General features: G+C 37.9%; 2 protein-coding genes across 4 annotated transcripts; both read left to right on the top strand.

Annotated features, from left to right (window-relative positions):
• The first annotated feature begins 1,137 nt into the window (after positions 1 to 1,137).
• On the top strand, positions 1,138 to 7,058 carry LOC105056536 (uncharacterized). 3 transcript variants are annotated; one of them, XR_002165927.3, is made up of 3 exons: positions 1,138 to 1,338; positions 4,083 to 6,523; positions 6,885 to 7,058. XR_002165927.3 is itself a non-coding variant. In XM_010938757.4 (2 exons), exon 2 carries the CDS (start codon positions 4,485 to 4,487, stop codon positions 6,441 to 6,443), a length of 1,959 nt encoding a protein of 652 aa, XP_010937059.1. In that variant the 5' UTR covers positions 1,138 to 1,338; positions 4,083 to 4,484; the 3' UTR covers positions 6,444 to 6,808. The 3 variants fall into 3 exon arrangements, 1 of the variants encoding a protein (XP_010937059.1); XR_002165926.3 differs by having other exon boundaries at positions 6,904 to 7,058; XM_010938757.4 differs by lacking the exon at positions 6,885 to 7,058 and having other exon boundaries at positions 4,083 to 6,808.
• Positions 7,059 to 7,937: 879 nt separating this feature from the next.
• Positions 7,938 to 15,180, top strand: LOC105056537 (very-long-chain aldehyde decarbonylase GL1-9). The gene is made up of 2 exons (XM_010938758.4): positions 7,938 to 8,650; positions 14,220 to 15,180. Exons 1-2 carry the CDS (start codon positions 8,420 to 8,422, stop codon positions 14,760 to 14,762), a joined length of 774 nt encoding a protein of 257 aa, XP_010937060.1. The 5' UTR covers positions 7,938 to 8,419; the 3' UTR covers positions 14,763 to 15,180.
• Positions 15,181 to 17,922: the final 2,742 nt, after the last annotated feature.

Consider the following 17,922-nt stretch of genomic DNA (forward strand, 5'->3'; position numbering starts at 1 on the left):
TTTTTTTATTCTATCAATCTTTTCTTGCTCACTCATAATTTAAAAGGATACAAAATGGTGGGTTCGAATGGATAGACAATCTCTTCTTTTCATCCATTTTACTTAAAATTTTTAAATCACACGATAGATGGAGTTAGCCAATCCTTTTAACTCCATCAATCATTCTTTCATGATCGCAACCAAATATAACCTAAATGTATTTAGAAGCAAACAAAATTATTAACTGAATGGCTAATTTTAGTTATTTTATTCATAAAACAACAAAGCATCGCATTAAAATATATTATGCGAGTGTTATGATTCAGGGCCTGTCTTCCCTATTTAGTCAATATCATTAGGTGATATGTCATAATCCCTCCATCACTAAATTCAGATGCTTAAATAAAGTAACATAATTTATAATATTTCAAAAAATTGATGGATCCAATGTATCAACATATATTTATATATTATAATTTTTTATTCGAAACCTAAAATTATCTAAATATAACGACCGCACAAAATGGAAGCTAACAATGATAATGCAACAAGAATGTCAGTAATAGTGCCTATCCATTCGCCTCATGTTCCTACCCTATTATAAACTATTGTTTTAAACTATTGTTTTATCAAATAAGAGACATATCCCACGCAATTATTTTTTCTAAAGAGAAGTACATATAAGAGAAGCATATTTTCCATGTAAGCATCTCTTAGGTGTTACTGACATGCTGGTGTCTAGTAAATAGCAGTCAAAAACTTTAAAATTTTAAGCAATAATGCATGGTTTTGGGTAGACGAGCACTTGCCACAAAGCTAACAATGCTTCCATGGAACATTCAAGAACTACTACCACCTTTGATATATGCCACCGGTTCTTATAAGCCGGTCTCCTTATCTCCACTAGTTTTCTCTTTTAATGCATTTCGAATTTGTTTGTAGGAAAATCTGTTCCCCGTGGCGGGAGGTGGATGCGACGAACCACCAGCTACGCGCCAAAGTAGGAAGGTGCGTAATTGTTGACATGGGCCCCACCCAACCGCACGCCGAGCCGCCCGGCTCTTCTCCGATTACGTCCACCAAACCTCAAACGGCGCATCGCGTCTCAGTCGACGCGGTTGACGGCGTTTCCCAGCTCATCAGCCCGCCGTCATCTCCCCATTCCTCGCCTTCCCAGCCCCAATAATATAACCGGAGCGACGTCAAATTCCTTCTCGCCTCGAACCAAAGCTCTCTCCTTTCTCCTGCCGTTCCTCCTGGATTCCTCCACGGTCGTAAACCCAACTCCCCCTCCCCCTCTTTGAGGATTTTAGATCCCTCCATGGCTCTCTCCCCTGTCGATCTCCTGAAGGCGTTCTGGTATTTTTCCGCCTACCTATCTCTCTCTGGTTTAGTTGAATGTTTGTATTCTTTGTTTTTTCTTTTTCGATTTTGTTTTGGATTGTGGAAAGTTTTGGTGTTCATGATGTGTTTGTTGATCTTCTCTGGTAGTCTTTTTCGAGTATTTTTTTTTTCCTATACTCTGTTATTTTCGGTTCAGTTCTGTTGTTTGATGGTGGGATTCTGTGTGTTTAGGGTTCGATTTGAGTGATTATTTTCTCTCGATATTTGGGAAGTTTGGCTGTTTCTGTGATCGGGATATAGAATGATAGATCTTTGGCTCGTTTCGTTTAGATCTCTTGTGGGAGTTTTTGAGTGTTCTTGATCTGCATCAGTACTGGAATTTGTGATGATTTCTGAGTTTTTAGGTTTTTTTTTGCTCCGTTTTATTTTGTTTTAGTTACGGGTGTGTGGTTATGGGGCTTGGGCTCGGTGTAAAATCTGTACTTTGGGCGGTAATGTGTTTATGTGTTATTAAATATTGTTTGCCCCAGAACTGATTGTCTTCTGAAAGAAATATTTTTTGGGAACCTGTTGAGCTGATGAGATGAGTCGCAAAAGTTAGGTGCTTAATAGAGTTCTCCTTCCCGGAAGGAGATCTATGAGTTCCGTCTGTGGGATGTTCTGGTGAGGAAATTGGAATCCTATGATGAACTCTTTTGGATAAATATGTTTTTAAGTATGTAAAATATGGATATGTTTGCTGGAACCATTCAAAATTGGTTTTGAAGAGCACGTCCATTTCTTTTACTTTCTTTTTCATTAGCACATAAATTTGATGTTGGTTGAGCTTTTTGTTGTGCGGCCTTAGGATCTGGGACTGAAATATTTGAAGTATGATCATGGTTGGCACAGTGCACTACAAATTTATGATCTTTTATATCTGTATATTATATCTGCTGAAGATTTTTTGGGTAGGTTCATAGGTTATGTTCAATAAATGCAAATTTGGTGCTAGATATTTGGGCATATCGGGCATGACTTGTTTATTTCTTCACACACATAGAGAAACACTTAAACATATCTGATGAATTTTCTTATGAGTCAATTTTCTTATGGGGTAGTCTTGTTCTGTCTCAGTGATCTTAAATATAAATTAGTTCATCAAATAGTTCCATCTTTTCTAAATTCAAGTAGCAATCATTCTATGGTTCTCTTTTGAATTTCGAGGCTTAAATTTGCTTCAAGCTCTTACATGGAGAGATATGAGCTTTGGACTGTTAGTCAGATAGCATATGTTTGGTGTTGCCATCTAAATTCCATGTAATAAGCTTTGAGGCATATGAGTTAGTTGCTATGTTGTTGCCTGTTAGGATATATAAATTATGGATAGCAGATATTGAGAATATGCATTGACACATTCACAAATATGTTTATAGATTTATGTGAGTTCCCTTCTTTGATATTTTTTTATTCCCTGGGCAATCCTTGATCACATAGGAATCTCGTGATATTATTTTGACAGAAAAATCTAAGGTTGAAGAATTTGATGATGCAATATTAATCCACACCAGTTGGATTCCCCACTCATGTTTAACCACCTTTATATGCTAGTGGCTATTAGTCTTATCATATATCAACTTTAGAAACTATACCGGGATAGATGCAAATTTGCAATTGTCATTAGTTTTATGTGTGATCCATATATTTTTCACGTCTGTTGCACGATGCAGTGGTTCTGCATGCTAAATATGTTAGCGCTTTTCTTATATGGTGTTTATAAGAAAAATTTCCTGTCCAGAGTGATGGAAGCTAGGTGGCAATGTATTTGTTATTAAGAATTTGGCTGATGAGAATAACATTTGACTGTGAGAAGGGGAGCTTTTGTCTTTGCACCAATATTATTTATTTATTTATTTAATTTTTAAAAATAAATCCATGTGTTTCAAGGATATCCATTCCTTTGATAAATGAGATTTTGGGCTTCTTGATCGATGGTTGTGTGGGATGATAGACGGGCTTTGATTGTGATGAGATCTTGTTATTATGGAAAAGTGAGTCATTTACTAACTTTTTTAAAAAAATATTTTTTAAACTATTATTACTGTATCTTTCCATGCAAAATTTGTCATGTATGTATTGTTTGAGAGTCCTATGTGGCTGGCTAGCTATGTTGTCATTTCATGCCCATATGGATTTTGTTTTTTCGTAATGCATTGTCAACTATGTGTTCTGACTAGAAGTTGAAAATCTAAATGTTTTCCGAGAATATTGTTATTCAGAATGGGATATGTAATATGAGTTGACTTTTTGTTGACTAAAATTCTTATGTTGATAGATACATGCTACATTACACATCGTGAAGCATCCGTACTCTTGTACAGATGTGCTGATAGTTGGATTTGCTATGATGATTGCATTTGACATTTCAATTTTCAGTGTGTTCAAATAATTACAATTCTCAAGATGAAGACAAATGTGACGAGATGTATTGCATGCCTTGCCGCTCCCCTGCTATCGATGAACTCATAGAAAAGGGAATCTAAATGTTAAAAACAGAATGTCTCAACATGTGTGTGTGACTTTTTTCTGTCTAGATTGCATAAAATTCTTTAATATTTTCTGACTTACTAAGACGTCCTAAGCACATTGTTTGAAAAAACTGATTGAAATAATCTTGTTGTGACATGCTCTTATGATATTTGTGGTATACAGTCAGCTGCTTTTACTTTGGAAATAAATGAGATGTTCTTCTGGATTAATATCTCTTTTGTGAATTGCAGGCTTAATGAAGTCTAGAGATATTTCAGCCGGAAGTATGCAGCTCCCTGGAGATTCATTTTGCTGCTTCACATCATTTGTCTCTTCAATAGGATTTTATCTGTGAAATGTTTTCAGATATGCTGGAAATGTAGTAGCCTCTTGACCATAAGTTCATCTATAATCAAGTCAGTATTGCAGTCATGGACCGGGCAGACACATCCGGCTTTGTCAGTGGGGGAGGCTGTTGTGAATCAAGATTTGTTACTTATCTCGATTTTATATATTTATCAGCAAACTAGTTTCTCATTCTGTGATGAAGTTTTAATAATTCACTGTTAGTAGATTGGAGGCATCTTCTGGGTCCAACCGCTTTCCAAATCCACCATAATTGATTTCTCCTGCATGCTATAGTATCAAGCAGAATGGATCTTAACATGACAGAGGTCTTCTTGCATGGAAAGGAATCTTTGATGAGTGGTTCAGTCATACAAACAGCTCACATCTCCACTTGTGGCAAGAATGACAACTTGGGTGATACCGCATTATGCCTTGACTGCCTCGGCAATGGAATTAACAACACCAATAGAACAGTCCATACTCAGATCAGTTGCGATCTTTCTTCTCAGGATGATGGATGTAAGCTGGTCCTTGGACTAGGTCCAACTCCAAATACCTACTGTGCTGATCATCATCCATCTGGGATTCATAAAACCAGACCATCTATGAGCTTGCTTGCCCAGCATTCTTCAGGACCTGATGCGGCAATGTTAAAGCTGGGCCTTTCAGGAGGGAATTTGGAAACGATCGTAGCCCTGCCCCAGAACAATCACAAGACCCACTCACCTCCTGCCAAAAGAAGCCTACCCGTTCCAATTGTTGATGAGGGATCAACTTCAGCCAAGAGGAGATCAGGTGGATATATGCCTTTTCTGCTCTTTGCTCCAAGGCTGGACAGTCTTGATAGAATGAGAATTGCACCAGAAACTAGAGATCTATTAGACCAAGGAAGTGGTGGGAGTACCCGTAAACATCACATTCCTCATCACCAGCTTCAGTTGAGCCCTGAGCCTTCTGTCACAACTGATGGTTCACTGGGTGCAATCTCTGAGGCCATGATTGCTGCCGCTGCCACCACCGATATGAGGACTCATCACCAGCATCCTAAGAAGTGCAGATTCACGGGATGTTCCAAAGGTGCAAGGGGGGCATCTGGACTCTGCATAGCTCATGGAGGTGGACAAAGGTGCCAGAAGCCAGGCTGCAACAAAGGAGCTGAGAGTCGAACAGCATACTGCAAGGCCCATGGTGGAGGGAGGCGGTGCCAGCAGCTTGGTTGTACCAAGAGTGCAGAGGGAAAGACAGACTTCTGCATTGGTCATGGTGGGGGCCGTCGGTGTGTTCATCCAGGGTGCACCAAAGCAGCACGAGGCAAGTCTGGGCTGTGTATCAGGCATGGTGGAGGAAAGAGGTGCACAGTAGAGGGGTGCACCCGTAGCGCTGAGGGTCAGGCAGGCTTGTGCATCTCCCATGGAGGTGGTCGCCGGTGCCAGTATCCAGGCTGCGGCAAGGGCGCGCAGGGAAGCACCAAGTTCTGCAAGGCCCATGGTGGGGGTAGGAGGTGCATCTTTGAAGGGTGCACCAAGGGGGCTGAGGGTAGCACTCCATTATGCAAGGGGCATGGTGGGGGCAAGCGGTGCCTCTTTGAGGGTGGTGGTGTCTGCCCAAAGAGTGTCCATGGCGGCACTAATTTCTGCGTGGCCCATGGTGGGGGGAAGCGATGCACTGTGCCAGGATGCACCAAGAGTGCCCGTGGGCGCACTGATTGCTGTGTCAGGCATGGTGGAGGGAAGCGCTGCAAGTTTGACGGATGTGGGAAGAGTGCCCAGGGGAGCACTGATTTCTGTAAGGCCCATGGTGGGGGGAAGCGGTGCTTGTGGAGCCAGGGGTGTGAGAAGTTTGCCAGGGGGAGGAGTGGTCTTTGTGCGGCCCATGGGAGCTTGATGCTCTCACCGCAAGAGTGCAATGCAGGGAAGAGTGGGAGCATGATCGGGCCCGGTCTCTTCCAAGGTATTGTCTCCACATTTACAGCTGCGAAAAGCAGCATCAACGAGCACTCATCCTCAGGCATGAGCACCATATCAGACTCTGTTGAGTCAGAAGAAAGCATGGGGAGGAAGCAGCTCATACCACCTCAGGTGTTGGTCCCGCTCTCTATGAAATCCCCCTCACCATCATCTGTGCTGATGGATGCAGGCAGAGAGGAAGGAGGAAGCCACCAGGACTTTGGACTTGTGGTCCCTGAGGGAAGGGTGCATGGCGGTGGTTTGATGACTTTGCTGGGAGGAGATCTCAAGAATGCTTTCGATGGGGGGGCAATCTGAGCTTTGTCAGATGGATGATTCAATCGTCCTATTTGGAGGGATGGAAGGGGATTGATTAGAATCAGATGTGCATACTTTAGGTACTGCATTTTCCAATTTGAACTTTATGGTGTCTAGTCTGGTTTGGTTGTGTTAGTTTCCATCAACTGTGAGATATATATTAATGGTTATAATGGTGTTTGGTACATATTTGATGGAATAATTTCTGAAAGCTTTCGAACCTTAAAGCTTTCAGATTTCAATTCTTGTGAATGATGGTAGTTTAGTGATTCAGCCAATGATCCTATTCTACTGTCTTCAAATGTTTGTTTACTGCTGTGTAAAAATTAAAATTAGTAATGTCATAATTTGGTTTGTTCAGTTGATTTCCAAGTGTTTCTACAATAGGGATTTCATCAAATAAATTGTTTAGAATCTTATGGAAATTGCCATTTCTTACAGTGTGCACTGTCTTTGCCAGAATTTTTTGAAGCTGCATGGTTCATCTGATAATCATGGTTGAGTGTATTCCAACATCTGCACCGCAATAAGTAAATATTTAATTCATGAAGTTGGTGGTGTCAATCTGTCGAAAGAGTTTTACTTCTCGGACAAAGTAGCAGCATTTTATTATAAGCTTTCAGATGGTTCTTCCCCAACAGTGAGCTCATTTGTGAAGGGTTCTGGTGTTGCATCTTTGGCACAAAAGAATGATTGTTGTTGTTTTGCAACATCAACCATTTGATTGCCTGTTGCACAACTTTCAAAGTGGATCAAACCTCTCCCTTCCATCTGCAACATAAATCATGAAGCTGATGTTGTACTTTGAAACTGTGCAAAATGTGATGAAAGATGCAATCTGAACCCATTTAGGGTGAATTACTACATGTGTAACCAAGCATCTCTCTACCTTACTCCATCCGACGAATTCGTAAACTGCATCGAACCATCCAACCTTGACAATAACTTGATGGCACCATAAATTGTGGCAGTTGGACCACTTGCTTCCCAAAGTTGTTCAAATGTTCCTCGGGACCATCCTATGAAGTGGCTACCAGTGACAACCACGTTAACAGCAACCAAAGCTACCCCTACCACCCGACCGTGTCATGCAACTGTTGATTAAGGCCAACAAGAATCCTGCTGGCCAGAGAAAGAGCAGAACGAACCAACTGGAAAGAGATAAATGAGAATCAATTAAGGAAGAGAGAGAGAGAGAGATCGTTTAAAAAGTATAGCAATAAACCACAGACTATATCCCAGTTACGACAGAGAGAAAAAAAATTATTAAAAATAAAACAAATGATTAACACTCAAGCACGTCTATAAAATAGAAACCATGGGCTGGCCTAGCTTCTCTAGATCAAATTAACTATGATGCATTTAAGAACAATTAAGGATTAAATATTGATTTTGTTATAAAATAAATTTAATTCGATTAAAAAATAGGAAGAGAGAAATGGTTGTACTATTTTTCTCTCTTAAAGGCTGAACGCCGTTTTCCATCTCCTACAGGCCCAACGGAAGGGGAAGACAAGAAACAGGAGAAGACAAAGGGGCGGTCGTTCTTTGGCCTTCCAAACCCTTGAAAACCCCGCTTCGATCCTCCCTAGATCCAGAGCAGGAGGCGGTTTCTCAAATTTGATTTTTTTTTTCCGCCTCATTTCTTCGATGAAGCTTTAGTGCGCCGTAGATCAGATGCAGATGTTGCTTCTGAGCCGCCAAAAGTTTCCGTCTTTTCATTTCCTTGTGGCCCAAAATCGCGTTTTAGATCCGAGAACAAGGTGCCATTCCGAGTTCTCCCCTTCTCCAGTTGGAATTTTGAAATGGAGCTCTGATTTGCCCTAGATCTGCGACCACTTTGAGGGATAGAAGAAACACTGGCATGATTTTTTGTTCTTATCTTCAGTAATGTGTTGGATTTGACTGGTAGAACAACTGGTTTTGAGTTTTCTCATCAAAATTCCGTCTTTGCTTGGGCTTGGCGTTCGGCGAAGATGGTTTTCTGGGAAGGTTATATCAGTGATGAGTTGATGGGCACATTTGCGCCGATTGTAGTTTATTGGATCTACGCGGGAATGTATCAGCTCTTGCCGCCTTTGGACCAGTATCGACTGCACACGAGGGAAGAAGAGGAGCAGAAGAATTTGGTGCCAATGTCGTTGGTGGTCAAGGGTGTTCTGCTTCAACAGCTGGTTCAGGCCACCGTTGCGCGAGTACTGTTCTTGGTAAGTGTCTTGTAGTTTTTGGACAATGTGGAATATTGTATTGGTTCATCGATTAGATGTTTGTAGAATCCTTTTGTGAAATGGACATCTTGTCTTTCCTGTGGGCCATTGTGGGCAGTTCAGTTTACTAATCTTGAAGTGTATATGTTACTACCTTTGAGACAGATTCATGTGTTGAAATGAGATAAAAATATGATAATGGATTAAGGTTCACTGGCTGAAAGATTAAAGAATGCTATTGTATGTCCTAGTAGATCCATATAATTTGCAGGAAGAAAGTGCAGGAACAAGCTTGAATAGTAGACTTCTTTTTAAATAAACTGCATGAACAATTGCATATGTTATTCTGCTTCATTTTCTCAATAAAGGCTGTTTCATAGAGTTCATCATCAACTGATAGGTGATGATCATGCTGTATATACACTTCCAAGATAACACATGAGGAAAACAGTTGATCTCTTAGTACTAGCATAGACCTGCTGTCCCTTTATTGTAGTATGTCTATTGAGTTTTTTCTTGTTCATGATTTCTTTGTTTCCAAATGGAGTGTGTAGCACAAAACTCTCACTCTGTCAATTCACCAAAACTCTTTTAAGAAACCTATGATGCAAATAGTGCCTGATGGTACATGGACTACATGAAGACATATACTAGAAATTTTGATGGTAATCACAAAGAAGGATCTTGCATGACCAAAAGAGACCTTGGCAAATACGTCTATAACGTCAGACCTGTCATTAAGCTTTGAAAGGCATTTTTGGAAGATCTGCTTTCTAAATGTTATGAGAAGTTTGTCTATTGTGTAGAGAAACAAGAGCATATTACTATGTTGCGTTTCATCAAAAGGATGAAAAACTAGTTTGACAGAATCAGGGTAATGTCTTTGATAAAGCATTGTTCTTTTACAGAATCTTTTGTTTTTGTATATTTGTGAGGCTTAAGCAAAATTCTTTTAAGACAAGATTAGCTACTCAGTGCATATGCATGAAGATGAGCAAAGTAGAAACAAAAATACTAAAGTGGAAGAGCTTTGTGCATGGTACTTTGTACTCTTAGGAAGCTTTGAAATTTCATGGATGATGTGAAGAAGCTTTAACCTTGGTTTGCTGATGTGCAAAAAGGCCACAACAAGCTTCTTTACTAGAGAACTCAAACCCAGTTGGTGGATAAAGAAGAGGAGACCTGTACATATCAGTCTCTGTAGCGGAAAATATTCTGCAGAAGCTGATGATGATGAAGGGCATGACCTTAGCTAGGAATCAACTGCTAGCTGCTTGTGAGGGGCTTATGCTAGCCTGAGTATCATCATGGACGATTGCCATAGTCATGATGACTTAATGATTTCTTAGGTTCGTGGGAAGCTTAGTTATATTTTATGCAATTAATCCTCTGGTTATCTTGTAAACAGCTGCTGTAGTATTGATGAAATAAGATGCATGGCCTTGCATATGAATTGTGGCTTATGTAATCAGAGAATTTGGAATCTGATTATGTTTTGAAAGATCAAAGCTTTTCCTTGGTCATTGTCATTAATGAGGTGCTTGTCTTGCACAGAGTTTCAGGAATGAACAGAGGTGTCTTGTATCAACCATCTTCTGAACATTGTGTGCTGTTTGTTTATTTTATTTTTGTAGCTTTTGAAATATTGTGGATATGCTTGGGACCCCTTTTTTTTGTCTTCAAGCAATCAAGTATTGAAAACCTTTACTTGTTGACGCACCTCACTTTTATCAGTTAAGAATACTTAAAGGAAAGAGAAGCAAAAATTATATATTTAAAATTTTTGTTGAAGGGGTTATAGCTTGCTGAAGTGCTTGATAAAGCTCTTAATCTCATAACTCCCTGCATGCTGGAACATGGTGTCCTATTTCTCATTAAAACCCATTGGTTAGTCATGTTATACCTTTGTTGTCTTTCTGTACCCAGAATATCCTGATAAAGGTCAGTAGACACTTTACTAGTGTGTTCAATTGTCTCATTTTTTGGTTAGGATTATTTTTTTCTTGTTAATGAATTAGAAAATATTCACATTTTCTATTGTTAATGATGATTCGAGAATGATACTGAGTGGCCCATGGTGAATGCTATTGATACTGCTTAGATCTTGCAATTGTACAGGATCTAAGCACATCCTTGGATTGAAATCCTGGTGTTTATCTTTGTTGGTTTTGTTTAAAAACCAGGTAATGTGCTTTAATGGGTCATATCAGTGTTTGCATCAATTAATGCTTATATATAAGGGGAATGTTTTAGATGGCCTATCGAGGAAAAGAGCAATGGAATCATACTTGGTTGGTTTGCTGACTCTAGATTCAGCTATGACTGGATGGATAGAGAAGAATCTTTCCCTTGATGAGTAATTTTGATGATTTTGCTATAGGATATGGGAGTTGGGGGCTAAAAGTATCTTTTTGCTAAGAGATTAAAAAGCTCTCTTCAAGTCAAACTTGTTTTTGTTTAAGGTGAGTTAGAGAATGCATATCTTATGGGAAATTATTTGAATATTTTTATCGAGGTTGGTATTGGGTCATTTATCATTTCTTCCTGACTTGAGTGAAATCTGTGACATCTGTATTTTCAATTATATCAGTTATGGCTGATATATAATTGATCTTTGAGGATCTGATTGAATTATGGTGAGCATCTTGACTTATGATGAGTAGGCATTTGCATTGGCTTGTGACAATTGATACCTCTTTCTTTCTTAGAACAGTGAAAGTATGGTTTACTGTATCGGACTATACTGCTTGGTACTCGGAATAACGTAGGATGCTGATAGCGAACTTATAGTTGGTGTGAGAGGCAAACCGACAACTGATACCAGGGGTGTATTGAGTGTTGATATCATGAACCGATTTGTACCAACATTGTTCCTGCATACGACTAGTGCAGGTGCCAAACTAGTACCATGAACCATGAGTAAAAGTGACCAAGTTCTTCTGATGTTATGTGACCATTTTATAAGGCAACATCAAATGCATTGATAGATTTAATGCTGGCTTTTTTCTCATGGAAAATCAGATCACAAGATGAATTGCTCAGATCGGAGGTTTGTTTGAGGCCAACATCTAGAGTTACATTACTTTATTGACAAATAAGTATTCCAGATATATTCTAGTTTTGATATTACATGTCAAAAGTGTTGGAGGTTGAGACTATTTAAATAAATGAAAATGCATTTTTTAAGAGGGAGGGTTACTTCCGATAAGGACCATCAATGCTGGGGATAATACCCTTGAAAACATGCTTTAATAAGAACGAAATTTAGAAGGATGCATGGGACATGGCAGGGACCAAGCATTGTGAGTGGGTGAACATTTAGTGTTTCTACGGCTTTAGGGAAGTTTCTATGGTGAACTGTGTGTTTTTGATTGGAGAATAATGGTGCAATTTGGGTGGCCAATGTAAGTCCACTCCAACCTAAAAACAATTCTATTCAAATGCAATACTACCGGACAATGGATCCCAACCAAACAATAAATAATAGCACCTACAAATTTGATGTCTAATGTTTTCAACCCAAACATAAGTTGGCTTGGATCAGGTTAGATTAGGTCGGTTATGGGTTATGGTTGATTCTGGCATAGTTTAGTTTCAGTTGGCTTGGCAACTCTACTTGTTGAGATATGCTTTCAGTTTGGGTTGCTTCAGATTGGAACTCTTGTTGGGTCAGGTTAAGAGCCCTTTACAGAAATTTAGGTTGGTCTGGGTTGTGTGAACCTTCAATCCGAAGCTAACCCAGCTTGAGATCTGGTCAGCAGTTCCCAACGGTACCTAACCATGTAGGTACATCTTGGCTAAAACCAATCAAAGTTGTGGGCTGATCAGTCTCGGTTTGGGTTATTCGGGACCATGTTGCACTCCTACTAGTTGAACTGCAACTAGAACATAAATAGGTATTGATATTTCTGTATGTTGAATTTGAGGACTCATGAGCTTAACCAAGGTCATTACAATTAAAGAAGGAGTGGGTAATGTTGTTCATACTTTTGTGGTGCATTAATCCCTTAATACTAGAAAGAAAAGTGTGAGTTCTAGGATGCTTCTAAAGATTTACATGAAGAATATGTGGCTGAACTCTGTTATATGTCAATTAGAATAGTTTTGTGCTTAGAAGTTAGAAGCGAGGATCACTAACAATGGTCTCAAATTGTTATCAGAGCCATGTTTCTGCTTTTGTTTCCATTTCTTTCCTTCACCAATCTTCAATCTTTTGGTTATTGATTCATATGAATAGCTCTTTATTTAGATTATCTAAGGTGTCTTGTGGGTTACTAGTAAGTAATCATTCACAATACGTAGCTCTAATGGCAGTTGATGTGTTTGCTGTGGTGATTAAAACTGTAGATAGAAATGCTTAAATCTGTATATCTCGTGGAAGGTGGCAATTTTACTGATAAATCTTTCAAACAAGCGGTGATGGGCACTGGGGTTGTGACATTATTTGGTGGAACGGAGTATTTGTTGCGCAATATTTTAGTTTGTTTGAGTGCCATGCATTTCCCTGTCTTAGATGCTACCCTTAAGTCCCACGGCATTCTTTGATCTGTGAGCACCCAAGAGGCCCCCATGCATCTGATTTCATCTTCTGGTCGTGCAGTACAACTTATATATATTGTAGGCTGATGTTCATTCATATGCATGATGTTTCATGAATCATGACTGAATTATGAGCTAAATTATCTGCCAATACCTTACTCGTTTAGCTTTTTACTGCCGGAAGTGAATCACCAAAGATTTTTCATACACTTTGCTTGCATGATGAAACACCACTGATACCGGTCACTGAGCCTGGATGGAAAAGGTGGCAGGTTGAAATTGAAAATAAGTTGTGGAAAACATGTCAAACTATGAAAAATAAAGCAATAACAATAAAGGTAGCCCTTAATAGGAAGAACAAGTGGAAATCTTAACTCTAGATAATTGGAACCATGAAGGCAATCCCAAGTAGTAGGGACAAGGCATGGTGGTTATGATTATGGTTTGCCTTGATTTGATGAGTTATATCATCTTAAGATTCTCAAGCCATTCTTGTCTGTTTCAAAGCATGTCTTTTGTATAGTCTTTTCTTTGTGTGTATGCAGAAATACTAGGGTATGTTCTGCAATGGTAGTATATTTTATTTCTAGATTTATAGTTTGAGAGGTTTTAAGAAGGAATGAGATGGTCATAGTTGGATTTAATAAGGTAACAGTCAGTACAGGTATATTCTCTCTCAGTCTTTTTTTCTTTTTTTTTGATGTGTGGCTATGCATGTCCGTTTTTGATCATATCAACAATTAATACACCGAATATAAAGTAGGATTGGTATACAAGGTGTAATATCAAGGACTTAGTTCAATTTGCTACCAGAATTAACATGTAAGCTTGTCTTTGCCAGTAAATAAATGGAGTTGGACTTCTTGGAGTTGGCTGTCGGACTGTTCTCCAAAACTATTCATGTAGAAGCATGTGTATTAGCTTATACCATGAGTGGTAGAATGTTAATATTGGCATTGGCTGTCAGTCTTACTATGAAGTAATTACTATTTGATATCATTTTTACTTCTTCTAATTTTCATGTTAACAGGTTACTGCCAAACCAGTACCAACAGGTACCTTAGTTCAACCATCGATTCCAGTCCAACTCGTCCAGATCTTAGTGGCAATGTTCGTAATGGACACATGGCAGTATTTTGTGCACCGCTACATGCACCAGAACAAGTTCTTGTACCGCCATATCCATTCCCAGCATCACAAGTTGGTTGTTCCTTATGCAATCGGAGCCCTTTACAACCACCCACTGGAGGGCCTTCTTCTGGACACTTTCGGTGGTGCAATTTCATTCTTGATATCAGGAATGACTGCAAGAACAGCTGTGATCTTCTTCTGTTTTGCTGTGATCAAGACTGTCGATGATCACTGTGGGCTCTGGCTGCCTGGCAACATCTTTCATATATTCTTCCAGAACAACACTGCCTACCATGATATCCATCATCAACTCCAAGGCCTCAAGTACAACTACTCACAGCCTTTCTTTTCAATATGGGACAAGCTATTGGGTACCCACATGCCTTACAACTTAGTTATGTGCCGAGATGGGGGATTCGAGGCCAGACCACTAAAAGACTAGGATTTTTTTGAAATGTCATCAGAAAACAGACCTCGACATCTTGGAGCAGATTGCACAGCACCATTTCCAGATTTAAGATAGGAAGTGTCGGAAATGTATGGTCTGGTGCTAATTGAAGGCTGTCCTAGTCTTCCAGGAGGTAGTCTGCTACTCATTGCTATGGCTTGCTTGTTCCTTTCTCGAGTCCCTTTTTTTTCTTTTGGCTCAGCAATGGTTCTTTACTACTGCGGTGGATAAGTGTATCTTCTCTTGGAATTTTTTTATTTTCGTTATGTAGAGAAGGATGCTGCAAGTTTCCTTTAGGTGTGGTACTGAAGCTAGATCTATTGCTGGTGTATGTGTCTCAGTTATTGTGGCATATGACAGAAGCATGATTCTAAAGTTACCAAATTTCTGATTGTGGTGCCTTTGTTTTCCCCTTTATGTTTTTGAAGGATGTTGCTTAACTTTTTTATTGTCTGAAGAAGAGGCCTTCAATATAAGCCACTCAATTTTCTCTGTTAACTTTGATTTGATGGTTTAGGAAGATTCAGCACTCTGCTTAGATTGGGACAGATAAACTTGATTGGAAGTATTTAATGTGATCTTGTGCATGCAAGAAAGGCTTGATGTATTCAGAAAAACAAAAATAATAAGTTACCGTTTGTTGTTCAAGTTATGTCTAATTCACTTTATGTTTCCCACATAAAATTTGATGATAAATTTTCAAAAATCCTTAATTGTTCTGCTAGGACTGACCTCTTTAATAATAGGTCAGATGTGTCTGAAAAAATTTACTAGTTGTCTAGCTTGCAACAGAGGAACACTTGCATGTTGGGGTGCTAGAGATCCATGCCCACATAAACATATAAACTTTGCCAAATATGGTACAAACATTTCATCATATAATTGAGATCTAATTTGCATATTTAATAGGGTATTTACCAGGAAGATAAATCGCCACTCGACATAATTTTTTTATCATGAAATTTTTATCCAATTCTATCACATTACCAATACAATCTCATTAAGTCAGAAATTTTTTATTTCATTGCCAAGCGGTTTAGATTTAGGGTGAAGTGGGTGATGCTTATTCTACTTGGATCTGTCTATAATGTGTGACTCACTTCAAAACGTGTGTTTGTCAACATGTGTCCAATGGCATGCTAGAAAAATTGATGGGAGACATTTAAAAGCATGTTAACTTTGATAGAAATTCACTAATAGAAATCTCTCAATGACAAAAACGATTTTGTAGTATGGCTCTTTCATGCGTGGTTGGTCTATAAGTTTTTGCCGCATGACTCAAAATTCCTGACGACTCATTCATGTTGTTGAGGGAATCGGGCTATCCATTAAGCAATGAGCTTAACAATGAACTTTCTGATAAAATACTTCTAGGCAAGGAACTTTTCTTTATATTATATTTTTTCCGTTTGGACATGGAGCAGACCAATGAGCAAGCCATTCATGACTAGGGGTGCAAATGAGTTGAATTGGATTGGATCACGAGTGATCCCGATCTAGTTCAATTTTTTTATTAGATTTTAATATTAGACTCAGACCCAATCTAATTGAAAATTGGATCGGATCCATGATCAAAAAATTTATCCCATTGGATCATTTGGATCAAATCGAGTTCATGTATAATCTGATCTCAATCTTAAAAATTTAGATCCGACTCGAGCCCAAATTCTAATCGGACTTGATTTGTATGATAAACCAATATATGTGAAGTTTATGATAAAAAAAATATTTTATTTTGATTATTAATTTATAAATAATTTTTTAAAATTTCACAATCAAATTGAGTGAAATTATATAAAAAATAACAATACTACAATAGTATTTGAAATTCTAATCCCACTCTATTTACTTTATAATTTACATATTGGATTCAATACTGAATTTAGATCGAATTGGATCGGATCTGGTCCTAATTCAATAAATTTAGATCCGATTCGAAATATTGAATGAATCTAATTTTAGAATTCGATCGCAAATTTTTTAAAATAGGTCAGACCAAGTCTAAATAAGTTGGGCTCGATCGAATCATGGGACAATAAGAAAAAGGATCGAATATTTTCTGATGCGTCAACCTGTTGCAGTCTGGTGACTAATGAGCCCCCATTCAGCAAAAAAAGGATCGGGCAGCTTCTTTGCTAGGGATGGCAAAATTGATCCGATCCGATGGGTATGCACTCTATCCAAACTCGATCAAATCTGAAAAACATGATTTGATCGGATTTGAATTTAGATTTGAGTAAAACCAGAAAACTGTAGCACGGATATGGATAAAATATGGGTAGTACTGTTTTCTACCCAAATTCCAATCCAAACCTGACCCGAACCTACGGATATGGGTAATATCCGAACCCATATTCGAATATATATGTTTATAATTCAGTTTTGATAATTTAGTTTTGGTTGATAATATGTATAAAATTATTTTGATTATTTATATATTTTATGTTGAATTGTAATTCTATTTTTATATTTAATTTTCATAAATTTGAACTTATAAACTATATTCTATGTTGAATTAGTAATTTTGTTTTGATCAATAATATGCATAAAATTATTTTGATTGTTTATTTTTTTTAGATATGGGATAGGCATGGGACGGATATGAGTTAGGTATGGGGAAATGGGTTACTCCTGGTATTTTCGAACTCATTGGGTATGAAGATGGATATTATTTATTAATTTGATTTTATGTTGATTAATCTTAAACCTTAAATGACTTACTTATTGGGTTATTTTTTTTTTGTAATGTGTTGGAGGTGTTTATCTTAATTCTTAATGATGATATTTATTTAAAAATTTTATTTTATTGAATGATAATATTTTATATTAATTTAAATTATTTTATTTGATAATTTTTTTATGATATTTTTATATAAAAAAATAAATTTTTATGAATAATAATAATAATAATAATAATAATAATAATAATAATAATAATAATAATAATAATATAAACCGATAAACCAAACCAATTAGGCTGTTTAAATCATATTGATTTGATTTTAATTTTCTATTAATTTAATTTAATTTTTAAAAATATCAAATTATTTAAGACTGATTCGTCTTAGTTTTAAGTAGGAAACCAGTTCAAATCGGATCATGCTCACCCACGCTCAAAACACTCATCCACCCTCTTTCTCCCTTCCCCACCCGC

This window comes from Elaeis guineensis, chromosome 13 (assembly GCF_000442705.2).
Source record: "Elaeis guineensis isolate ETL-2024a chromosome 13, EG11, whole genome shotgun sequence".
NCBI classification, from domain to species: Eukaryota; Viridiplantae; Streptophyta; class Magnoliopsida; order Arecales; family Arecaceae; genus Elaeis; species Elaeis guineensis.